The sequence below is a fragment of the Corvus hawaiiensis genome, chromosome 9 (assembly GCF_020740725.1).
Source record: "Corvus hawaiiensis isolate bCorHaw1 chromosome 9, bCorHaw1.pri.cur, whole genome shotgun sequence".
NCBI lineage: Eukaryota > Metazoa > Chordata > Aves > Passeriformes > Corvidae > Corvus > Corvus hawaiiensis.
In genome coordinates, this window is record NC_063221.1 from 11,444,932 (window position 1) to 11,471,478 (window position 26,547).

Genomic DNA, 26,547 nt, shown 5'->3' on the forward strand with positions numbered 1-26,547 from the left:
TACTAACAGGGGCTCTAGAGGAGGGCAGTACTGCGCAGACCAAGTGATAATTCAGGGTTCCTGGCTGTAAGGCCCAGTTGATGCTTGGTTTGCCATACCAGCTCCATTTTCCTACGAGCTCTTAAGCTCTCATCCTAGCCAAGAGAAGCAGTTCAGTTTGTGCAGGAACTAATCTGTTTGCCACTGTATTACCAAAATCTAACCATCGTGACAAAGTTTATAAAAAGACGTGCTGCTTTACAGCCCTCTGCAAGTTTAAAGAGAAAAAAACTCCCGCTGACTTCAAGAGGCTTCAGATCTAGCCCACAGTGGAATAGCTTCACTCTATTTTTCAAGAGACTTGAAATATAAAATATCATCTGATTATTCAGGCCTGAGTCTGATCTCACAAAGTGTATGCAGACTTAATCTATTGGGCTAGAGCTGCAGAGGCTGTCGGTGGCACTGCAGTGCAAGAGGCACACTGTGCTCAGGCTGGGAGCTGGTGCGCCCCTGACTTTCCTCTGGACGGGGTGAAAGCAGAACGTGACCCCCTCACAGCTGAGCTGAAACATCACCCAGCACAGCTGCCCACTTTTGTAAAAATTATTTAGAGCCAAGCACTTGACAGCCTTTTGACATGTTGTGAGTAGGTTTTGTGCCTCACAGCCTTAGAGATGAGTGCAATACTCTCTACGTATCATAATCCTGGGATATCAATGTTTAACCATGTTGTAAAGCTCTTTAGTGAGAAAGTAGTATATGCTTTCAACTAAATGGCTACAACCCAGAGCAACTCTCCAGCCTGAGGACTGGGGCAATAAAATGGTTTTGTCTGACAAACTATCAGCAGAGATTTGCTGGTGCTGTTAGTCAGAGTGTAGAATCTCCAGCGCATTCAGAAGCCTCCCTTAAGGAATTAATGCTTGATTGTTTTGCCATCCAAAAAGTGTTTACAGAAGCCAAAACAACCATGCTTGCTGTCCACTGTGCAAAGAGGTGATGACATCAAGAAGACAGGTCACAAGTCTGAGTTTATAGACACTATGCTCATGTTGGTATGGCTTTTCATCCACTCAGAATGATCTTATGACCCCACAACTTTACAACCTTCCCCTCTCTGGGCTTCATAGCACCTCTCCACTCTAGGTTAATCATTTCTCTGCCATTATCTGCCAACAGTTCTTATCTCTTTTGCTGTCACTTTATAACAGGGTCTCTTATCAAGCTGTACTAAATCACGTGATGGTGCCAAACCTATCACAAGTTCCAATTCTTCTGATTAGAGACTATCATGAAATGGGATACATGGTTTACAGCAGGTCACTAATGCTGGAAAAAGTACAGAGTCCACTCAAAGACATGCTTGTTACTTTCTGAATTCTTGGATAATTTTTTTGTTGTTGTTCATCACACCGACTTTCACTGAAGGCTATTATAGCCTGAGTCTCAAGGCCAGAAAAGTTTACAGGCTGCACCTCTCCTGTACTCAATGCTGTACCCCTTGTACCCAAGGGTACGGTATATTTACACCTAATAATGTCTTCTGGTTCTCACACAGCCATCATACAGGAATCTGTTAAACATGGAGTTACATCAGGTGGTAAGTAACAGTTTTCTAATTGTTTTGAAGATTCTGCATAAATGTATTAATTTGTGGGTGTCCAAACTGAAAGGGCAAGCCCATGATTAATTTGCACATATATTTAGATGAGAGAGAATTTTATGATACCATGTAAAAATATAAGAAAACAGATGATGATCCATAGAATAACATTTTTCTCTAGAGATAATGCAATTATCAAATCTCTATAATTGGATAATTAACAGTATCTTTATCTATTACAATTGATAATAACTGTGAAATTGTGCATGTGCATGTAGAAACGTTTTCAAAAACTAGATTTAAATTGCTTCTGGCCTGGTCATTCATGTTGAAGAAAACCTCAGGAATGGTTTTGTGTCTTTTCAGTAATACTGTAGTTTCTGTCAAATGCAGATTCTTTCTTACAGCTAAAAATTAAGATATGTCATTCAGTAGGGGTGGGCTGGATAATAAAAGTCAGTTAAGACTTCAAAGCAGCAAAGAAGTGAATACATTCAGTAGCATATGGAAACAGCACCCGCTCCCTGTCAGAAAGCCATCAGGCACAGGTTGCTCTGGCTTACAGGCACGAGGGGCATTGCACAGCCAGCTCTCCCAGGCTGTGGTGGCTGTGGCCCTGCCCCAGGGGCTGCATGTCCTCACCACCTCCCTGCCCTTCTCCACACATTTCCTGTCTCAGGCCATTCTGTCTCTCACCACACTCCTGGAGCAAAGTGTCTTTCCTTTGCCAGGGCAAGAGCATCCCCTATCCCGCCAGAGTGTGCCCAGGCTGAGACTGGGGCCAAGCAAGGCTGGAGAAGGCTTACTGAGGGAAACCTCTCCTTCATGGAGCAGAAGGTGCTTCATAAGCCAGCCCAGCAGCACTGCAGGTTCCACAGACCAGGGTTTTGCAAGGTTGTGCCTCAGCACAGCAGTTCCTGGCAGGGATGAAAGAACAGATCTTTGGCCCACATGCAGAATCAGGGCACGCTTTCCTCCACTTGCCCCAAAGTGCGTCATCACATGGCAGGCGAGGAGTTCACCCTGATGCTGGGTGTGATGTGGGCACCTTGCCATCAAGGGAAGCTTTGGGACCGTGGGGATGGAGGGTGCAGCAACAGCTGCAGGAAATAACCTCAAGCATAGATGATCTTTATCTTCTGGGTGGAGCTGCTGCTTCTCCCAGGGAAGGGCTCCCACCTTGGACCCAACTGTGTTTCAATCAGATGTCCCCTCAGAGCCCCTGTGATTCCCTACAGGTGTGGGGTGCTCCTCTGCACAGCTCTGCCCCCTGAAATACGTGGAAAAGGTGGCAAGTCCAGCTTCCCTGCCAGGCCTTGGTTTAACTGTTGCTCTTTCTGGTTGCTAGGGAGGGACCCTCTGGTTCCCTTTCCTGCAGGATAGTAAAATAGTTATACATCTCAGTTATCTGAAGAGTGGTCACTCAGATAAGGTTTCTTAAGGTGAAAGGATACAACCCTAGGAGAAGGGGAAATAAGACACTCACCTGTGATATTTAGACCAATTAAGTGCCATTTTCATGGTTTCCAGAAGACTGACAGGTCTTGGTTCCCAAAATCATGTGGATATGAGAAAACAGATTGGTGGGAGTAGTAGAGACTCTTGTCACCATACCACTTATACATGTGCTGTGTCACAAATATACCAGGACAGATTCACAAAGCATGGTCCAGAAAAAAATAGGTCTAAATCTTGTGAAACTTTCCAAAATCCTGTGTGGTCTGAGTCAGGGGGAGGATTCTGTCTTTGCATGACACTGCTCAGCCAGAACCCATGGTAGCATCCCTGAAAAGCTCACCTAACTCAGCCTTGTAAACTAGTCACCATGTACCTGTAAGGGTTAAATGTAACCAGCACCAATCTGAGGGCCTCTGCTTGGAGCTGGGGGAACCAAATAGGAAGGAGCCAGATTCTGTTTTTATTTGCACTGGAGAGTAATTCTCTAGGAGAAAAAGCTAAAGCTGTCCTCCCAGGGTATAAGTACAATCAGCAGTAGGGTCATGTGCTCATAAGAGTAAATCCTATCCCTAGCCTTTCGCTTTTGTCCAGTCCCTCCTGGCATCTCCTTCTCTTTTTCCTTTCTAACCACGGCAGAGCAGGTGGGTTTGTAAGAGGCTGTCACAGCCTCTGCACCCACAGCCCACCAGCCCCTCAGGCCAGGGACACTTGCTGCTTCCCACCACAAAGGCTGAGAGTTGCGCTTGTCAGGGAGCTTCGCAGGATGCACCCTGTGCATTCATTCACCCCTCTGGCCATAAGTTAGTTTTTGTTATAAACATGTCACAGCTTCCTCCCAGCAAGGAGGGCATCTTCCAGCTCCCATGAATGCAAATCAGACTCCACTGATATAAATGGCAGTGGATCTCTCCCTTGGAGAGCAAACACAACCAGGCTGGAGCTGGAGTGTGAGTGGGCACTACCAGTTGTTGACACCTGCTTTTGTTTTATAGTCATATGATCAAAGAGGCAGCTAGAATTCACAAAATCTTAGTAGTACATCCTACCTTCCAGATGACAAACAACATATGGACTTATAAATGTTTTTATGGAAGTGCCATGATTTTTTTCTTCTACCAGATTCTGAAGCAATACAAAGATACTTGACTAGTTTTATTTTTCCTGTAATCAGCCTCTTGTCTTAGTGTAATCAGGGACACTATGCAATTTTCATAAGTATTAGTTATGATTATTTAACAGAAATAACTGTTTCATTAATTTTAAAAAATGGTTATATAAGAGGAAAAATAATCTACTTGTAGTTTCCAACTGTGAAATTTATCAGCTTGTAGAATACCTACTGCCATCTTAATTTTAATGTATGTCCTCAGGCAGTTAACGGTATTATAATTAGGGCTCATGAGTTTAGCAAAGTTGGTTTTTATGTTTAGTAGTAATAGGAGTAGTGGCATTTTCATATGACTAACAAAGACAGCACATACTACCTTTAAAAGTCTGGATTAGGATTTTGGCCAGCAATTCTGCAGGCAAAGCTTCCACAGAAGTGAACAGTTAGAGCTGTGTGAGGACTGTAAGACATGCCATAGGTTATTTTTTTACATCAGTGGACTTTGCTGTTACTCTTTACTTTTATCAATTTTCTTCCCATTTTCCCTGTGCTTATACTGCAAATGAACTATCCACAAAAGGGGCAGTATTTACATTTGCATCCAATTTTTTCTGTTAGTCTGGCTTTAAATACCAAAATATATGAGGCAAAGTAACAATGATGCCTGGGGTCTTCTGAGGGAGATCTCCACTAGTGACAAAACGCCGCAAGCTACTTGTCCATGCTCAAACTTGTCTTAGATATATAGAGTGAAAAGGAAGACTTGTCTGCAGGAGGGGTTGTGTGCTTGTCTGTCTTGTAGGCAAACCCATTAAAACTTCTCATGACAGATCATTATTAATGTCTAGAGTTTACTCACATATTACATGAGTACATTATATATATTACATAGATATGCAACCTTAATATATATTAATACCTTCTTATGTACAATGAACAGACATGCATGTGTACACAATCCTTATCAAGATTTCTCAGTATAAACTATGCCTATTTTATCTTCTCATAGTTTATGATTTTACATTATGTGTGGATAAATCTTGAGACAGATAGATATGAATGAACTTAAACTTTTTTCATTATAAAGATCAGCTGTAAAATTATTTTTAAATAAAGTTTTCCAAGCTTTGAAACATGGGGGGAGGGGGAGGGAAGAAGCAGACCTAAACCATCTTTTTTTCCCACCAGCAGATCAAGGTCAGTTGCCTCAGCAAAAGAAATTTCATTTTTAAGCCTGTCTGTGCAGGATAGAAATCAATTATCTCTTATGATACAGAGACCAGTGCTCAGCCCTGACAGGAGCCTTGCTGTATATACAAATATATTTGGAGTTCTATTTCCAGACTAAGGTCTAGCTTTTTAACTAGAGGTTCCACACTCGGCTCCAAAAGGGCAGCACAGACAGAAAAAAAAAGAGCCTCATCAGAAAAGTAATTATTATTGCTGGGAAGAGGCGATGGGATGGCAGCGGGAGGGAGCGTCGGGATGGTCCGGGGAGTCCCTCAGCCGCCGCGGGGCAGCGGCTCTGCTCCCGGGCGGGCGGCCGCGGAAAGGAGCCCCGCTGCTGGATTCTCCTCCCCGCCTCCGGTTGCGGGGAAGCCGCCGCCCCCGCGGCAGACAGCAACGATCACAGCGAGCGCGTTTCCCCGTCGCACCGTGAGCGGCAACAGGTCCAGGCTGTGCGGGACTAGAAGGCGTTTTCCCTACAGAATTCATGTAATTTGGCGGGGGGAGGGGGTGGGTGTGGAATTTCTAGCAGAGTGCCTGCTTGCAAAACTGGATCTTTAAGTGTCGCGTGGAATAGAGTGCAGTTCGCTGCTGATCGGATCGATCCAGGGAAGCCCTGCCGCCAGCTCTGGGCACGGCTCACCGCGTCCCCAAGGGCGCCCGGGGATGCCTCAGCCCTTCCACGCCTTCCCATTAGTTCAGCAGAATGCCGGTCGGAAAGCTGCCTCGCAGCAAGAACTGCCCGGCCGTCCCTGCCCACACAAGTGCGGGCGGCCCGCGGGAGGGAACGCGCCCCGAGCAGGCGATGCTCATGGGGGCACGGCGGGGCCCTGCGCCCCGACCCGGGCGGGACGGGGCAGACGGCGGCGAGACGCGATGAAGTGTTACGACACCTCACTGATGACTCACTTAGCAATAAAAGAAAGGCAATCAGAGCGATGCTTTACCACTCACTTGGCCCTGCTCACTCCTCTCTCCGGAGTCTCCTGTCATTCTGCATCGCGCTGCTGCCAGGTGTTCATAACGCAGCAGTGCATTCCGGCGGGCAGCAGGAGCTTGGCCAGGCTTGGAAAATAGCTTCTCGGTCAATAACTGACCGTTTGGAAATGGCTCTCTATGCCGGACCAGAGCGGAACGACGTCTCCGTAAAATAACAGTGAATGATTAGCTGCATAAAAAAAAGGCAACAGGCACAGTCGTGATCCTCTGTGGCGTGCGTTTTACTACAACAGTATTTCAGTCTGAGGCATCCACTCTGTTTTGCTGACAGTGGATCAAAAACAAAACAAACAAACAAACAAACAAAAAAAGAAGAAGAAGAAAAAGTGGGTGGAAGTGTATTTTTGTGTTTGGGGTGGGTTAATTTTGTAAGTTAGGGATTTTTGTTCTGGGTTGTTTGTTTGTTTTTGTTTTTGTTCTTTTTCCTAGAGGGGACAGTTTGTTTCCTAAAGCCTGATTTGGAGGCACTAGCAACCTCCATTTAATGAATCCCTAGGAGCTAAATACAATATTGCCTCAGCAAAATGATGAGAGGAGACTGGCTACAGGGTTTGGAAGGTTCCGAGGTACTCTGCCCTTCATACTATAGGGGTGATCTGATTATGACAAGGACCAAGGAGAAGGCATGAGATGAAAGGGAGATGAAAGGGAGATGAAAGGGAGAGGAGATGAAAGGGAGAGGAGAGGAGAGGAGAGGAGAGGAGAGGAGAGGAGAGGAGAGGAGAGGAGAGGAGAGGAGAGGAGAGGAGAGGAGAGGAGAGGAGAGGAGAGGAGAGGAGAGGAGAGGAGAGGAGAGGAGAGGAGAGGAGAGGAGAGGAGAGGAGAGGAGAGGAGAGGAGGCAGGAGCTATCTTGGCCGTGGTTTTCCTGGTGTAAACGGTCTCGTAAAGTTGGGCGTGAGAGGTGTGTGAGGCGGAGCAGCAAACTCGCGTTCTGAACTTTCCCAGCTGCTCAGGGATCCCGTGCCTGCCGCACTGCCGCACACTGCCTTCTCCGGGGAACTTCCCGGGGCCGCGCCCCTCTGTGCCCGCTGCTGCGCCACTGCGTGCCAGTGGCAGTGACAGCCCGTGCCCGAGGCTGCGTCGCTGTGCCGGGGACAGGATGCGTGGTGCTGACTCCTTCCCCGAGCCTGGCTGAAGTCACTGTTTTCACTGAGTGACGGCTCAGAGCGGCTCTGAGCTGGCGGCAAACGGGAATGTTCAGCGGGAGAGAAAGGAAGACAGGATGCGGATTTCTCTCCTTAAATACTTCCCTTTAAGTCTTTTTGATCGGTTTCGGATTTAGACTTCCAAGCAGAAGAGTTTCAGTCCTCCACTTATTTATTTATTTCATTTGCTCCTGGGACGTTTTTCTTGAACATCTACCCCCCTCCCCCCTCAACCCACCCCACAAGCGTTCACTTTCGCTACTTTGCACAGAAGGTAAATCAAATATTCTCGAGGACACCTCCCGACACAAAGCTCGAGGAGAGCATGTTATTTGTCTCTCATCGAGCAGACCCCTCCAAGCTGGAAATGTCTCTGCTTAGGGAAAAAGACTTTGAAATTTGCTCAGGTTCTGTGGCCTCTTGGAAGCTGTAAGCAATCGGAGCTTGCCTTGAAATATCACACTGAAGCCTCTACCGTGGAAACAAAGAGGTGGAAAAGCTTCAGATTATTTAACATTAGAGAGTGGGGGTTTTTTAATGTAAATGTACATCCATTTAAATAGGGAAGTATAAAGTATTCCAGGTCTTGTTCCTTGTACTAATCAAGGCTGCTGGAGGCTCCCCGAGCCATCATCTTTTATAATTATAATTACACGCGTCAATCAAGACCTTCAGGCAAAGTCAGAACAAGGCAGGGAAACTCAGGAGAGAAATCGCATTAAAAAAAAAAAAAAAGTTTGGAGAACTTGGTAAGGAATGGAGAAGAGATTAGAAGAAAGGGTAATTAAGGTTGCTCAAGGCAATCGTGAGAGCTAGAACTCCATGTTAAATTAAATGTAGCCACAAGGGACCAGGTATCATTTATAATATGTACTGCCCTAAACTGTTACTTCGGAGAAATGTGGATGTGCAATAACCACTCCAAAGTATTTTCATCCACAGCAATAGCTCGCAGAGTGACTTTGCCATGTACGGTTGGAGCTCACTCCAGACACTTCCCAGGCAGAATGACATTAAGCCCCCGAGTAGGAGGGAAGAGCCCAGGGAGCGGTGCTAGGGCCGTACCCGCGGGGGAGTGTTGTCCAGGGAGAGCCGGCCCTGCGCGGGCCACCAGCCTGCGGGGACACTTGGCCGCCGTGCCCGTGGGGGCCGCAGCCCGCCTGACCCCGGCAGCACTCAAGCTGGTTTCGCCTGCCCTGTCCGGATGCGGCGTTTCCTTTCCCGGCTTTTTCCCAAACGCGGCTGCCCTCCCGGAGCAGCAGTAACGAGAGTGGCAGCACGGAGCGCCCCGTCGGGGCGTCGCCAAGCGGCGTGACCCACCCGGCGGCGAGCGGGAGGGAGGGGACCGGCTGTCCCCAGCGGGCTGCAGGACCCAGGTCCGCAGGTGTCCCGATGTTCTGCTGTAAATGCACCTGGGGCTGTGCTCTGACAACTCCTCTCCTGCGGGGAAGGGCTGCGAGGAGGCGCCGCTCCTCTGCGAGCCGCCCCCGGCGTGCTCTGGCCGCCCGTCGGGCCCAGGCGGCCCGGCTGCAGGCTCGGAAGGCCGGAGGGCCCCGGCCCGGAGACCCCCGACCCGCAGCCCTCACGGCGGGCGCCCGGGGGAGCGAGCGGAGCCGGCGCTGCTCCGTTGTCGCCGCCAGCGTTGAACCGCCCGGGCTCAGCGCAGGGCGATGCTACACGGTGACACCTGACAGGGACTGTTTGTAACTAATGCTCCTGGGAATAACTTCCCAAGGGCCGAGACAGGGTCTCAGCCCGACTTGTTTCTGGCTAGAAACGGAGTCATTCTCTCTAGATGGTTTTCAGCCACCTCGTCTTAGCCATCGAGCTGTTCGCTCCTGCAGCTCACCATACTGCTGTCCTAAAACTTATTCGCAGACGTCCTGTTAAATTGTGAAATTATAACTTGAGAAATAACGCGTTGGTATCGTTCGCCCGCTCGCGCTCCTGTCCGAGGGGGAATGGCGAAAGGTGAGAATGGAAGGCGACAGAGAGGTCCGAGCCTCTCTGAACGTTGGATCCATCCCCTAATTATCAAACGCTGCACAGGGAAGGGAGAAAAGACTTTTTCTAGTCCGGTGGTGCTGGTCTTGGGTTGGCTCAGAATCTGCGTTGAATTAGCAAAGGTCTCCCAGCTACTGGATGCAAAAAGTTAAGAGCACAGCCGAGTCCGCTCTCTGCGTGTGGAATGCTTGTCCCAGCGCGGGTTCACCCTGCGATCATCAACACTACTGAATAAGTTACAACCGCCAGTTTTTACTATCTCTCTCCCAGACGATGGGAAATGCCATACTCCGCGCTGGAGACACCCGCGCCCCACTTTCCATCGGAAGCAGTTTTCATCGCCAAACATTTTCAGCTCTTAATATATACAGCACTGTATACAGATTAAAGAGTCAGAGGAGTACGGGCAACAGAGCGCTTGGATGAGGGGCTCGGATGCTTTCCAAGGTGCAAATATCGTTCATCCCACACCATCAAACCTATGCGGCGCAGTTAGGAACGGGGCGGAACGCCCCGGACCGTCCCGGCGAGAGAGGGGCGGAAAGGTCAACGAGGGCAAGCAGACCTCCGGCCCGGCTCGCCGGGTGGTCGGCACTCAGCCTCCCCCGGAGCCCCCGCAACGCTCTCGCCGCTGAGGCACCCGCTTGCGAGAAACGAGTTCTTTGGGACAACTTGCAAACGAGTGCCGATTGCTGCACTGTGAATCGGGGAAAAGGGCTCAAGGGATGCCTCTGCCAGGGCTTTGGCTTTTGTGCAAACGATGCGGCTGACACTGGCCGACTTCGCAAGAAGCTTAGAGAAGGGACACCCGAAAAGCCTGAATAGGTACAGCGAGCTCCAACGCGGTTCCCGCTTGCTTGTATCAGACCCCAGGGCTGGGCGGCGGCAACGTGGCCGCAGGGGCTGGGGTTTCCGCTGTTCACCCCACCCGCTCAAGAAGGAAGGCGAGGGCCGGGGTCTCCGCAGCCGCCGCTGGCCGGGCGAAGGCATTGCCCCTCCGGCCCCAAGAGACATTGAGTGTGGCTGCCCACTGGCAAAGAGGCACGGCCGCTGAAGGCAGAGCAGGCGTAGCCCAGCTCGGCGAGGCTGGTGGCCCGTCGGGCTCTGCTGGGGAAGGGAGGGGAAGCAGCAGCCCAGACCCTCACACCGCAGCCCCGTTTAAGAACCGGGTAGGGGGTGACTTCACTGGGCCACGGTGTGTGCTCTGTGTGTGTGTGTGCGCGCGGGGGGTGTTGCTCATCCCGCCTCTGCCTTATTGGCTGCAGTCGCGGTGTCGGGGCCCCCCTTCGCCGGAGACCTCGCTCCCTGCACCCCCCGGGCTCCGGGAGCGCCTCCCCGCGGGCCCGGGGCTAGAGGTCCCGACTTGGCACCTCCGCACTTGTACCGAGGGGAAAAGGGGGAGGAGGAGAGGGAGGGGGAGGAGGAGGAGGGAGGAAGGGAGGAGGGGGACGGGGGTGGGAACCCTGTCCAGCAGCACCAGCGGCGGCAGAGTGCTCCTGTGCACTGTGCTGCTCCGCATGGATCGGGGCGCCGGGCTGCCGCCGTACTGAGCCCCGGGCGGAGCTGCTGCGGGCTCCCGGGGTTCCTCCTTCCTCCCCGGCACCCCCGGTCTTCCTCCTCCTCCTCCTTCTCTCTCGTCCGCCCCCCGCCGCCTGCAGCCCGACTACCGCTCCGCGGCTCCCCTAGCCGCGGGCACTCGGCGGTGCTTCCCGGCGGCCAGGGCCGCTCGGTGCTCCCGCCGCAGCTGGGCAAGGGCTGGCGTGGAGCAGAGGGAGGGAAGAACAGGAAGAGGGGGAAGAGGCAGCAGCCGCCGAGCGTCCCTTGCTCCAGCTAAATCTGTGCTGCCGTGTCCAGGTGCTGGTGTCGCGGACGGACACGGAGCCCCCAGCCCGGCCCGCAGCCGCCTTGTCATGCTACCCAAAGTGGAAACGGAGGCCCTGGGACTCGCCCGGTCGAATGGGGAACAGGGGCAGATGCCGGAAAACATGCAAGGTAAGGGGGGAGGCGCACGGCGCTCCCCCTCCGCGCACGCTCGGGTTTCCCTCGGCAAAGCGCCCTTTCGTCCTGCCAAAAAAGTTTGCGGCAGTTGTTCGTGAGCTGCCCCGTCACCGCCCGCTCCGCGCCCCGCCGAGCCCCTGCCTTCGCGGGCCAGCTTTCAAGATGACTCGAGCGGGCACCGGGGGGCCGAGGCGCCAGGGCCGACGACAAGGCCCTGCTCAGAAGGTGCAAACGGGGCCGAGGAGCCGTCAAGCATCTAGCCGGCGGGAGCCTTCCCTGAGGTGCAGACGTCCCGTCGGACACTGCCCGGCCCCGCTGCAGATCCAGGGGATCTCGGTCTAATTTCCGTTCCGCGCAAAACTGCCTCGAAGTTTATGGCACGGGGAGTTACGCGTGAAAGTTCTGGCGAGCACCCCGTGTGTCACACACCGTCCCGGAACGGGACCCGAGGGCTCTGTCCCGCGGGTGCGGCGCCCACAGGTACCGTGCAGGTGGCAGCGGCGGTGTCGCGAAACTTCGCAGGAGAGAGCTCCGGAGTCCGTGGCGGATTTGCGCCCTTGCGGGGTACCCAGGAAGGCAGAGGGATGCCCGAGCTGGGATGGCGCTGGAAATGTCTATGTGGGGTGGCGGAACCGGACTATCCCCGGTGCCCTGCTCGGGGCCGGAGTGGTGCGCCGAGGGAGCCGGCGCAGACCCCGCCGAGGGTTGGCTCCCTGCTTTGGAGCCGGCAGCCCGGTATGCGGGCACTGCCCGCCCCGTCCTGCACGACTCTCCCGGGGCAGAAACTCCCGTCCCGGCTGCTCTTGAGAAATGATCCCCTCTCCTCTCGGGAGCCTGCTGGGAAGTAGGGGCAGAGTGGGCTGGGGGCCTCGGAGGTAGTGGGGGCGACCCGACCGCCCCTTTCCTCTCCCGCGGAGGAGGCTCCCGTGCTACCGCACGGCGCTTGGAAAAGCCCTGATTTCCCACTTGGTTTTTCCTACGGGGAGGGGAACTTCGTCGCAGCGTCGGACCCTGGAGCCGCGACCGCGGGAGCAGAGGGGAGGGCCGGACCCTCCTCCTCCTCCGCCTGCGGCCGCCCCGTGTCCGCCCCACGCCGCTGACAGGCGGAGATCCCCAGGCGTGCCGAGGTGGCTCAGGAAACGTTTGCCGGCAGTGTGACGGCGGGACAGTGCCCCCGAGCTCCCTCGAACGCCGGGGCGCAGCCCCTTGCCTTGGCAAGCCGGACAGCCGGGCCGGGGGCTTCGGGCGGAGTCTGACCGCCCCGGTGCCCCCGAACTGTGGCAGCCGCGGAGTTAAAGACAAAGAGGCGACATCCTAAGCAGTCCAAGGGCGATGCCCAGAGCCTCTTGCTGTGTTCAAGAGTCCTCCGCTGCCACGGTGCTCGCCGAGCAGGTCGGAGGTTTAGCCGCAGGGAAGGGGAAGGAAACCGGCCCTGGATTGAGCAGCTGAGTTTCCTCTTAGGAATAATCGGAGCGGCTGACTGGGCTCCTTGCGAGGGGACCCCGGCTCGAGTAACCGCGCTCCGCGCTTTCATTCCGCATATTTTAGCCCCCCGTTCCCTCTTGACGGCCGGCTCCTCCCTGCGTTTCCCCGAGCAGCGGAAACTTCAGGCGGCCCCTGCGTGCAGGTTTCACGCCAGCCCCCGGCAGCGGGGACGCGGGGTCTGCCGGCCGGGCAGACCCTGGCCGCATCCCCCGAGCACGGCGGTCCCGGCTCGCTGTCCCTCTGCCGACACGTGGACAGCTAAAAAGCGTCTCCCCCGTGGCCGCGGACCCGCTGGCTGCGGCAGCCGGGGGTGCCGGCACGCAGCGCTCGCCCCGGCCCGCAGGGGTGGTGGTCACCCCGAGACGACGGGCTTGGGAGGCGCGGGGGAGGCCGTTTTAAACTGGTTTTGTGAGCAACTACCTTGGATTTCATGCAGTGCAAAAGTGCACTGTGAGATACAGGTTTAGTCAAGGTAAAAATTTACGGGCTGATGTTGAAAGAAAACTTTAAGGGAAAATAATTACTTTCAATATACAAGTGAAATATACAAGTTTACAATATACAAGTTTCGTTCTGCTTCTTTAAAGCTTGCTCCTGATCCTTTTCGGATTTAAATGAATTTTTTCAGTTTGTGATTCCATAAAGTAAGGACTAGGCTAAAGGCACTCTTTAAGTATAAATATTTAGAACATAAAACTTAGAAGCTGATGCGTTTTGTTACACTTGTTAAGTACCATGCAGACTTGCTGATGATGGAAAGTTGCATGTCTCCATGCAATTTGTTTTTTAAAATAAAACTTTTTTCTCTCTCTTTTCAGTGGTGTCCTTGTTTAAGTAAGCTTTTTCTCTAGATGAGAAAAGTTGCAGAATATTTGAATTAGTAATGTAAATTCTAATTGAATGTGCTATTTCTCCTTTCCCCCAGTGTCTCAGTTTAAAATGGTGAATTACTCTTATGATGAAGACCTTGAAGAGCTGTGTCCAGTCTGTGGAGACAAAGTGTCTGGGTACCATTATGGACTTCTCACCTGTGAAAGCTGCAAGGTTCTGTACTAATTTCTCCATAAAAACACATGCACAGCAAAAATGTTTCAAATATAGACAGAAAAAAAAAAGGATAATTAAATAAACCAGATGTATAATAATTTGGGTAATTTCTGATATGTTTCTTAATACATTCACATAAAATAATTAACCACCAAAAAGCTTTAGGACTTAAAAGTCTCTTTGAGAGAGACATCTGCACAAATGGAAACAACTTGGACTGGTTTGCATTGTAGTTTTGTCATTGCTTTTAAGTATTTTGCTGTTGTGATGTAGTTCTAGAACAACTTTCACTCCTAACTGTCCTAAATACTGGTTTTAGTTGATTTGTATATTTTCAGAGTATTTCTTTTTCTGGAGGATAAAGTAGGAAGATTATCCTCAATGCAGATCAGCTTTCCAAAATCTAATGCAGCTTTCTTAAGATTTTTATTTTCATCCTTCAATATTGCAGTGTAAATTTCTGTGATTATAATGACCATGCACTTTTTTCATGCAAACTGTAACTGTCAGAGCTCACTTGACACACAAAGTCCAGTAACCATTTAACATATAGAAAAGTGAACATACCTGTGTCGGTCTATTTTTCTATAAGGTTTAAATAATGGTGAATTTATGACAGGTCAGATTTTTCATGTAAAAATTTTTAAAGGTTTTTTACAGTTATTTAAGCAGTGCACTGTAAGCGAAACTCCTTTGCTAGAACAATGCAATTTAAAACATTTAGTTGCATGGAAAAATTAACTTAGCCCACTATATTTTCACTAAAAAAATAATCAATGAGAAGTGAATGACAAGCACTTACTGTGCCTCCAACATGCCCCACTGGGATGTAGAATAGCCAGAGGTACTCTGTACTTCTCTTATCTTTGCAACAGTGTTCCTACTTATTTCATGTAAAACTACTTTAAAAGGAAGACTTTAATAATTCTGCAATGATTAAAGGATACGATAGGAACCGGTCAGTGTCACTATTTCGCCAGCAGTGTTAGAAGCACAGAAGGCTACAGCCTTCTTAAAGTCTTACCAAGCTTTGGCATTAAGTCTATAAAACACAGCACTAACACAAGAAAACTTCCTCTGGATTCTGGTGGCTTTCTCCTGGGCTCAGCTGACTAATTTAAAATAAACTATGTAACTTTGTAAGTGCTCGAATGACATCTGAAAATTGTATTACAGTGATTTCCATAAAATGCTGAAACACACATTCAAGCAAAACAGGCTAATTTTTGTGTCTGTCATACAGGGATTCTTTAAGAGAACAGTCCAGAATAACAAAAGGTACACATGTATAGAAAATCAGAATTGCCAGATTGACAAAACACAGCGAAAACGATGTCCTTACTGTCGATTTCAAAAATGTCTAAGTGTTGGAATGAAATTGGAAGGTAAGAGCTATAGTCTTGCTGGTATCTTCAACTATATTATAAAATAATAGGATAAGATGTTACTGCATTGTATTTTATATTTATATAAAAGTTATATATTTATGGCTTTGAAATTATAATAAAAGGTTACTTTGTATGCTCAGTGAATTTGTTGCTTTATAAAAAAAAAATCTAATAAGTAAATGGTAGATCACTACCATTTAGCAACCAGTCAAAACCATAATCCATTTTGTCATATAAGTATATAGTTTGATATTTCAGGCTTTTAGTTTGTGACTTCATGGATGTAGATTGAATAACTTTGCATCTTTTTAAAAAGACTTAATTTAGATCAAACATAAAATATGTAACAAGTGTCCAGATTAGAAAAAATAATTATTACATTTGGTATGAAGAGAGATCTGATTTTATTTGTATTTTATCTAGGGTTGGGTTGTTTGGGGGTTTTTACATATATTCTTCTAACAACAAGGCAGAACAAAAGAAACAGATGAAATAAGGGTTTTTCTCACACTGACTTGCCTTTGAGATTAAGGAACCAAATAATCTCTAAAGTTGTGTCCTATATTTTTGTGATGATACACCTGCAAGGCTATTGCAACTGAAAGAGAATAAGGCATTTTGAAGTACACTTTTTGACTTCATTTCACTTTCTCATCTACAGAGAACAATGAAAAGTGTACAATGCCCTTTGAGATAACCGAATGCAAAAATACCATCAACTTGAATTAGTGAATCATACATAGTTCATTCTAACTTTGATATATAAAATATTAAAATTCAGATTTCACAGCAGATGACATTTTCCCTTGACCAAGGACAAGCTCCTAAATTCCTTCTTGTTACAATTGTACTGAAATGACATTCACCCTAGATGCTTAACCGGGAAAAATCAGGCCAAGGAGGAAAACCATAAGCCATGAAGGGAACCAGAAAGGATAAGACCCAGACACCAGGCTCTGGCAAAGGAAAGCTGTTGATATAACTGAAACAAACAGAAAAATCAGCCTCCTGCAGTTTGATTGATTCCATACTGTTGTATTTGCCCACAAGACAGAGCTAGCACTGACACACGGCACCAAACATCCTGAATCACCGCATGTGCTTCTAAATTCAAATAGTACAATTACAGGACATGTGGAATCCTTTTGTCATTGTTGGCATTAAGAAGAAGCATAAAATACATTTGTCTACTCCTACTTTTAACTCCTCTCACTTGCTGACGATACAAGACCAAATTTAGTCTTCCGTGATTACATAAAGTTCACCTTAAATTTAAGTAGGAGTTATACAAAAGCACTTGGTAATCCAATTTGGCTCATAGTTTTTAATTGCAAAGTACCTGTGAGGATACTGTGTATAGAGATTTAAAATTAATTACATTTACTAGTGATGTAATTAATTTTGTGCATTTTGTTTAAAGTCAACATTCAGCAGCAATACTGGCAGCTCATTTTTCCTACAAATTCAAGCAAAGCACCTGGAGTTTTAAAGGTACTGCAGAAAATGTACTTTAGCTTCCTTATATACACATCCATACAACTTCTTTTCCCTTGTTTAGAAAATTTGGAGAACATGTGCTCTCCTAATTGTAAATACTTGTGACATTATATGTGTATTTCCCTGATAGTGATATATATAGCCTTAAAAGTCTACTTCATAAATTACCATGGACCAAAAAAAATCATTAAACGTTAAAGTCCTTACAATAAGGTACAATATGATGCGTATCTAGCATTCATAATAAATTTTTAATGTCCTACTAATCCCTAAGATAAAAAGCTCAAGAACTTAACCTCCAGCTATCTCAGCAGTCTCAACATGTCACCAGGCTGTCAAAGGTTCCTCTTTCAATCAAATTGCCATTGGGCAAGGTGGGCTTGGTGAAAGCTCCTCACTAGTCCATTACATATATCCCATGGTGACAGACACTGCTGTGACAGAGACCACCAGTATGACTCCCAAGGCAGCTGTTGAGTAGGATTTGTTTTAATTATTTCTAATTCCAGAGATATTATAAGCCAGAACAGTGTCAATAGTTTCTGTTTCACTTCTATCTTCCATGTGGAAGGCAGCAAGCTGACAGCTTTCTCTCTGCACATTCCAACTGCAGCTAAACATTTCCATAGAGCTGTTCAGCTTACTAGAAATCTCAAAGTTTTACACCAACCTGAACAGAATCATCAAAAGGAAATGCTCCCTTTTTGCCAAGAGAAATGTATTCTCCTTTGTGACTACTGAACATTTCACAATTTACATTTCAGATGTTTTGCTGCGGTGGAAGGCAGTAATGGAATGATTATAATGAGACAATGTGGTCTGCTGGATACGTCTCAGACAAATTCTGGACTTCAGCCCTTGTTTCTTAATGACATAGTAGCTTGATATAAACCCAAATGTACATTGAGATTTCCACATGATCCCATAGCAGGTGTGAAATTCCTGTAGCCATCCATTGTGTTTGTCCCTGTGTCCTAATCAATGTACAGAGAAGTCCTTCTTTGTTAGTAATATATGCATGTGACATTTAAATCACCAGAAAAAAGTGACATTTGTTAAGTCAAAATAAATCCTTTTCTTTAGGAATAAAAGTGCAACTCTGAATTTGGAAAAAAAAAAAGAAGAGTTACGTTTTTACATTTCTGCTCTTTCCTAATACATGTTTGATTAAAGAATGTTGATTCCAAGTGTTAATAATGATTTACGACCTCCTCTCCCCTGACAGCTGTGCGAGCTGACCGAATGCGTGGTGGTCGAAACAAGTTTGGACCAATGTACAAGAGAGACAGGGCATTGAAGCAGCAGAAGAAAGCCCTTATCCGAGCAAATGGACTGAAACTGGAAGCCATGACTCAGGTGATCCAAGCAATGCCAACTGACCTGACAATATCCTCTGCAATTCAGAACATCCATTCAGCTTCTAAAGGCCTACCTCTGAACCATACTGCCTTGCCTCCTACAGACTATGACAGGAGTCCCTTTGTGACCTCTCCGATCAGCATGACAATGCCTCCCCATGGCAGTTTGCAAGGCTACCAAACCTATGGCCATTTTCCAAGCCGTGCTATCAAGTCCGAGTACCCTGACCCTTACACTAGCTCACCAGAGTCAATAATGGGCTACTCATACATGGATAGTTATCAAACAAGCTCACCAGCAAGTATCCCACATCTGATATTGGAACTCTTGAAATGTGAGCCAGATGAGCCGCAAGTCCAAGCTAAAATCATGGCATATCTGCAGCAAGAGCAAGCCAACAGAAGCAAACACGAGAAGCTCAACACATTCGGGCTTATGTGTAAAATGGCTGACCAAACGCTCTTCTCCATTGTTGAGTGGGCTAGGAGTAGCATCTTCTTTAGAGAACTTAAGGTAGGTAACGATCTTACATTACATTATCATTCAGTCAAGAAAAAAAACCTTTTTCTTACAATCTTGTACTTCAAGCAGGAAAGCACGGGTTTTGTTTTCTCCCCCCCAAGCATCTCATTCCTTATTTATTTGGCTTGAAGTAGGCGGACTATTACAAGGAGAAACTTGCTGCTGACTTCCACCTGAGCCTGTAATTAGCTGTCGCAAAGAGATCCAATATTCAGTTCATCTTTTCTGTACTTCAGTATTTATCACAACTGTTGTTAACATCCATAGAGCCTCACATAAATTCTACTCCTTCCCTGTCAGCATCGCTCACTGTCTGGCTTGTATTCAGGGCTGTAAGCACACCTGTTACACCACTCCACATTCATTTATGTAATTATTTCATTACCTTACTTAACATACGGGGGAATGCTATTTCTGTCCATCTCCATTCACACTTTATATAAGCCCATATTTGGAATATTCCATTTCTCAATGGGATATTGTTTTATTCATTCCCGTGTGTCTAATTAACTGTGCAGGCTGAAACCTAAGCAGGATATGGACGGAACAGAAAGCAAGGAGGAAGTAGATACCTAATGGACTCCTTTTGGTTCTCATCACTACTGATACATGGGGGATTCCTTTAGTCTAGGCTGCTACAATGACCTCTAGGCTGTTAATTTTGTTGGCACACCCAGGAAATCCTCATGCACAGCTTTCTGTGCGTAATTCCCCCATTTGCATTTCTCAGACTTGTTGTTAAAGCAGCTTTGTGGTCTGTTATGATCAGGTCTGAAATTTCAAGTCAGAAATTTTAAGCCACAAATTTGAGATCAGACAATAGATATGAACTACAGTTTTTAACCACTGTCTTGATACAGAAATTAGCTCTGGAAAGAATAATCTTTAGTCTCAAAAAACCCCTCAGGATGATGAACTCAACTCACATCTGAATTTCCCTGCTACATTGCTAGTTACTGTGTCTGTTTACTACAGAAAGCTATTTTTGCCATAAGTATTTGCTACTGAAATCTGTAAAGTTTTGTGACCTCCCGTAATTTCTGACTACTTTCAAACAACGGGAAAATAACTCAGCTTCCAAATGTAACAATTACTGTAGGATTTCACTGAGAATTGAATCTACAGGAATTAAGAGCACAAAAGGGAGATCCATTGAAAAGCTGCACTCAGAAAGCTTGCCACAACAGTATGTCTGTCATGACCATAAGGACATGGACACATGAAATAAAGCCTGATTATAAGAAAAGCAAGCTGTATATGCTGCATATACAATTCCAGCTTCTCTCCAGTTTTTCGTGAGAATGATTGCAGGAATCATTGAAAACTCAGTCTATTCAAAGAGAAAGAAGAGACGAAGTTTACTCAGAGAGGAAAATCAAAATGCATTAAAGTAAGGAAAAGACTGCCATATGTTTGCTATCTCAGTTGTATACAATTTTGTAGTCAGCTATAAGCCATGCTATAGCTTTAAATAATTTAAATAATTTAACAATTGAAACTGTGAACATGTTATATTTCCAATAGACTCTATTGTAAATATGTGAGACCAGATCTTTCTACCCATACACTGGGGAGTACTTTAGTCTAGAGTAACAGTGTTAAAAATGACTGTCTTTCATATACCTTTCAGTGCTAAAATTTTTAAGTTACGATTTGCCCTAAAATTCCATTTATTATTAAAGTGAGAAATTTTATAAGCATTCAACATGCTACACTGGGAACAGTTTAAGAGATGGTCTTCACCTCCAACCTCAGCCTGGATTATATTCTTCAACCAAGCTATGTTTACTAGTATGGACACAAAAGATGCAGAACTTTTTTATGAAAATTCTGACCAACTTCTCCTGGTGCTGGATGTATTACTATGTACACACAGCCTTCTGGAAATACATATATGCTAAAAATTTACTACGTAGAGCCTTTGGCTCATGAACTGATTTTCACACATTTGTAGAAAGCATTGCTTTCACCTTAATGTTTGTACCCTTTGCATCTTGGAAGCTTTGAGGTCAGACAGTTTCATACCTTCTGCATATCCAGATTATTTTTTTTAACTGGACAAGATCAACAAAATTGCACAGCATTCCAAAACAATAACAACTCACTTCGAAATCCATCCACATCCAAAGTTTAGGGACCAGATTATACACAATGCTAAGAATTTTAAGCTTTTCAATTTCAAAAGCTTGTTTAGATCAGACCCTACTTTTTTAACAGAACTGGGTAACAACATCTCTCTTTTCAGTTGAGAGGACAGTAACAATATTAAACAAAAGATTTCCAAACCTTTCCTGAATACAGCTCTCTTCTATCCATCCATGATTTCAGGTTCTTCTGATCAAGGTAGCAAAGGCAGGTATTTCAGATTGCTCCACAGGACATGAATACCTGTGGGAGAGGGTAAAAAAAAAAAGCCACCTAAGGATATGACAGATTGTAAATGCAGAAGGAAGGGGAGGCAATTGTGATAAAGATGCAATTAGATTTTCAGAACAGTTAACTTTGTTCCCTATCTATTCACAGCTGAGAAGTATGTATTTGCTCAAAAAGATATTTTACTATTATTCCTACTTGTCTAAACAAGTGAATATTGAGCTGTCTTTCAAATAAGACAGGTGCATTAGCAGACCTCCGGGACTAAAATTTTAAATTACTCAAATAATTAAACAGTAATAAGTAAACAGTAAAAAAGTATAAATGTGGTTTGTATGAAATTCATTTTGACTTTGTCATGATGAGCAATGCCTTGCACAACTGGGTATGAGTTACCAGGCAGCATGTTTGCAATTATTTACTGTATCTTTTCACTTCATTCTAAATTTTTCCTTAAACTCTTGCCTCTTCAGTTAATATAAAGGAGCAATCATTTTCCTTTCTGCCAAATGTAGAGATTTGCAGTTAGCAGAATTCAGGAGGAGGATATGATAAAAAATACTGTCCCAGTCTGTCAGTGGTTTAGGCCACATTTACCCTAGAGATAATAACAAAAACCCACCACCAAGCTACAGCTTTTAAGTTTTCCTTTTTTCTTTCCTTTTGGCTGCAGATTTGTTTTTTTTTAAAGAGATATCAAATGAAAACAAATCTGTTTTAAAACTTTATTTTCTGAAGCTTTTACCAGCTTAAACTTATCACAATCTTCTCACTTGTTGCTCTACAAATTTTCATTCATTCTCTTTTGGAATATGTTACACATTTAACAATGTAAAAGTGAAAAATACTGACTGGGTAGAACTACCCACAGCATGCACTGCATTTGAATATGACCTGCTTATGGATTTGAGTATGTAATGTTCACACTTGCTGAGGAGCAGATACTCTCACCTTCATGTAGGATATCAGAAACTAATGGAAAAGTTAAAGAAGCCAACTAGTCAGGATTAATAATAATGTCAGAGTAAGATCCAAAACAGTCAATTGCAATCAAGTAAATTTGAATTTAACACCTGCTAAAATCTCAAACATCCCTATATGTCTTGTGAAGTCAGAATACTTTGTAAGTAGTAATTAAGTCATAAATTCTGGGGATTGACATTATGTATTACTTTTTTACTCATAATGAGATACGTTTCTGTTTGGTTCTTTATACACAGATGAAATAAAATAGAGGTAGGGTCCCAATAGACTCAGGATGGTAGTCATAAGTAATAGTAATAGTAATAGTAATAGTAATAGTAATAGTAATAGTAATAGTAAAGTAGGCCTTTGTTTGCTATTCTGGAGTTGTTGAAAGCCCAGTAAATATAAAAGTAAGATATATCTATCTTATCCTCAGCTAAGAAAACTCAGGAATGCCCTGGGGATGCTAGATTTGTCGCCAGCTGTCTTAGTCAGGTGAAAGGTCTTTGTACAAAGCTAAAAAGAAAATATTGCAAGAGTTTCTAGAGTCCAAAGGCTGCCTGACCCCAAGGAAGGATTCAGACAGCTTTTCTGGACTGGTCTTTCCTCATCAGCCCACATCAGGAAAAATTCAAAGACTGCTTCCAGAGCTAAGTATTCCGGAATCCTTAAAAGAAAGCAGTCTCTGCCTGGAGCAGGAGAAGCACAGGACCTGCATTTTAGAACAGTCATCAGGATACTTTCTCCTGGGTGAGGATCAGAAAATCAACTAAATGTTAATAGTTAAAAAAAAGGCACTGAAAGAATGGTGACTCACAAAAAATACTAGCCTGCCTTATTTGCCTATTTCAGTGAGGATGTCATAGGTCAAAGTACTATGTGAGCACAAACCATGTAGTGAATGATTGCAGGAAGAGCCAGTGTACTTCATGGTAAAGAAGCTCATCCTACAATTATTCACTGAGTTTGCAAATTTGGGCCATTGGTTGATGTCACACTGTATCAGTTCCAAGCCAGATTTCTTGCTGTAGGTATAAATTGCTCATGCTTACATTAGCCATGGCCTTCAAAGAAATGGTGGTTTAATCACGTAACTCAAAAGGACCCTGTCTGTAGAACTTGCACTGTACGTGGCATCACAGATATTTTGGCAGTTCATAAACAAGCAAAAGCCTAGCTTTGTGTTACATATTCCCCAGAAGTGCAACTATATTTATCAGAGTTTCAACTTATTTCTGTAAGTGCAAATTTAATGTGAATAGGATTAACAGAACTCCTGGAGGCTCTTAATTCCTTCTGTGAAATCTATTTAGATAGATGTAGTAATGTAATACTCTATATATCAGCTTTCATTTGAAATTTCAGTCTACATGTAGTTGACTATCAAGAAATGCATAGAAAATAAAGAATAACAGTACAGAAATCCAATTATTAAATGGAATTAGCACTGAATGGCAAAAAATAGTTTTGGGTTTTGCTGGGGTTTTGTTTTTTGAGAAAAAAAATCAGCAGTGAAATGCCTTAAAATTTTTCTTAGGATGATGAAAGGTTGATATATTATTTAGGCTTAAGTAATCAAGTGCAATTTGATAACTTAAAGTGCTTTTGGACTTTGTAGTGTGTGTTTATCAGGACAGGAAATGAAACTCACATAGCTGATGAAATAAAATTTCTGCAGTGTCCTTTCAATCAGGGAAGCTGCCAGAAACTGAGGTGCAGGACTACCCCTGAGATCAGTACTCAGGTTAGTTAATATGTTGTCATGTGTAACTGCTGATTTTTAGTCTGGCCTCAGTGTATCTGGATCTAAGAAAATTATTCCTCAATCATTTAAAAATGTAGAGGAACACATTGCTAGAATAAGCTTCATGATGATCTTCTGTCTCTTCTCTGAACAAAGGCTGTGATTAAACACTGTATTTCAGCATGTGGGCATGGGATTTTGCAGCCTTTCTAAATAGTTTGTTCGGTGCTGGCATGTTTATTAAGCATAAAGGGAAAGATTACATTCTCTTATACCCTTCCATGTCAGAACTGGTACTTCAGTTTCACTCTGCTGTAGAATGTTATCACCCCTGATAGCAGGAGACTGAGTTTAGTCTCCCTGGATTTAGTAATTTGCTATCTAATACCCCATTAAGCATCATGCTGTGACTAAGAACCATGTTCCAGGTAGGTGGGTTTGGAAGAACTACAGCTTCTGCACTTGAGGGCACCTATCCCCCAGCAGTTCACCAGCAAAGCTACCCAGGTTGCCATGAATAGCCATGGTGCAGTAAGAAAGTTTTGTTACTTACTAGAGAAAATTTGAGCAAGCAACAATTGCAAAAGCTGCCAGCCCCTAAGCAGAGATATGACAGCCTGATGTATGGACACAAGGAATTACATAGCTACAGCCACTTCTGCTACAAGTCCTGAAGCAGACACTGAGTTTATCTGAGTTTGAGGTATTGGTTACACGAAACAGAAGTTTGACATTAACAGTTTCATTGTTTTCCTTCAAAGTGTAAGGTTCCAATTTAAGTTTGACAATTTCCAGCAGTGACATAGAAAGATTATCTGGGTGTGTTAGCAAATGTGTATCACGGTGCTGTAGGGCAAGATGAAAAACCAGTGCTCCTTAGAACTTGCATGCTGTGTGTAGTCCAAAGTGATGTTAAAGTTAAGTCCAACAATAACTGCTGTACTAAGAAACTGAACAGGGAATTCTCAGCCATGTTGACAGTCTATTGTATTTTCAGACAATTTTTAGCTGTCATTTTCTACTGTGAAGGCCCGACCTTTTTGCCAAATGATGGAGAGGTTTACACATTAAAAATTAAACTATTCCAGTCTCTTGGAAGAATCAGATATATTGCCTGATTTCACTTAATAAAGTCACATTTTTATTGTTAGAATGACAGCTCTTCACTTGCAAATATCTCCATTTTTTGCAAGCTTTTGCTCAAAAAACCCCAAAAAGAGCCATTTTTCCATCTGCAAATTATGACATTTCGTATAACCAGGCTGTAGTTCTTACTGCAGGAAGAGAACTTGTTTCATTCCAACGCAGAGGTTTTGTACAGTACCTGTATCATTCAGATCTAGCACTACCTGTATCATATTTCTGTTCTATGGGACGGCTCCCAGTTACAGTGGAAGTTTGCCTCTATAAATTTATCAATTCTGGTCAGATTTAAGGATGTTCTTCGTTTAACCTGTAGCCTTTAGGATCATCTACAGTAAAGATGAAATCCCAGCCATACATAAGTCGCTTACAGACTTCCTGTTAAGCCCTGCTGAAGCTGTATCATGTAAAAGGATGTTCTTCTATACAGCCATATGAAAGAACCTTGTAGAAGCACAGCATCTGAACAAAACATACCTAGGAGAGTGAGAAACTGTGTAGTTCCTCACCATGAGTGTTATTGGTGCTGCCTCTCGTAGCACCACAAATATGTTTTCCACAACACTCAGTCATCAGACACATTATTGGAGAGAAGGCCTAAATCTGAGAGTTTTCAAACTGGGCTGCATATCGCAAGATCACTCAGAACAGGCTAGGCACCTTATATAGCTATCTGAGCACAGGAACATACTGAAGGACTTAAGTATTTCCCATTCCAGCACAGTTTTATTCAGAGCTAATATTGGCTAAATCACAACACATCATCTTGGCCCACTATAAAACGGATTTGAAACATTTGCTATCCACGTGCCACAGAAACTGCTGGGCACGGCAGCCCCATTGCCTCAGTCTGACTGAGGGGCAGGGGCTGCCATCCGCCCCCACAGGACTATCCCACTCCACCTGTCCCTTACAGAGAGCCTTGGGAGCCCCAAGGACACGGCAGGATCGGAAGGGACGAGACAAGGGCACGTACCGGCAGCGCGGGAGCCCAGGGAGGGCTGGTCCTTGGCTGGAGCTTGAATGGCGCCGTGGGTGAGGCCCAGGTGGGGCCATGAGGGGTGTTGGGGCTGACAAGTGAGGCGAGGGGCTGTGTCCCGCGCAGGCATCCGCAAATAACACGGGAGAAAAGCCGAAAAAAAGCGGCTAACTCGGGCCACGGCTCTGCTGCTCTCGCACGTTCCTGCTCTTGACCTGAGGCTGACTCTGGGCCGTGTGAAGGGGTCGGGGCTGGCAGCCCGAGGCGCCGCTGCAGCGCGGGCAGGGCAGGGCAGGGCAGGGCGTGTGGCGCGGGCCGTGCCCAGCTCCGGCCTCCAGACTCGAGGGGCTGAGGGGCTCCAGCGGCGCTCCCCGGGAAGGGGCCGATCGCTTCCCTCCCTTCGAGTGGCTGAGTGCCCTTCGCCAGCCCAGCCAGGGCTCCTGTGTGTCACAGGGACAGGGAACGGGCGCCGATCGGGAGCCGCGGGTGCCAGGGGCTCTCCGCAGAGCTGCCGCCCTT

General features: G+C 45.9%; 1 protein-coding gene across 3 annotated transcripts in view; it reads left to right on the top strand.

The window, feature by feature from the left end:
• Nucleotides 1–1,301: 1,301 nt before the first annotated feature.
• The window catches only part of NR5A2 (nuclear receptor subfamily 5 group A member 2), an 87,794-nt gene continuing 62,548 nt past the window's right edge, over nucleotides 1,302–26,547 (top strand). Inside the window, exons 1-5 of one of the 3 annotated variants that reach the window (XM_048313345.1) lie at nucleotides 1,302–1,582; nucleotides 11,382–11,519; nucleotides 13,936–14,054; nucleotides 15,301–15,442; nucleotides 18,168–18,814. In XM_048313345.1, the coding sequence (XP_048169302.1) occupies nucleotides 1,519–1,582; nucleotides 11,382–11,519; nucleotides 13,936–14,054; nucleotides 15,301–15,442; nucleotides 18,168–18,814 (1,110 nt within the window). In that variant the 5' untranslated portion in view covers nucleotides 1,302–1,518. Of the gene's footprint in view, nucleotides 1,583–10,845; nucleotides 10,908–11,381; nucleotides 11,520–13,935; nucleotides 14,055–15,300; nucleotides 15,443–18,167; nucleotides 18,815–26,547 lie in introns of those variants that run through there. The other 2 variants (XM_048313346.1, XM_048313347.1) reach the window with 2 other exon arrangements.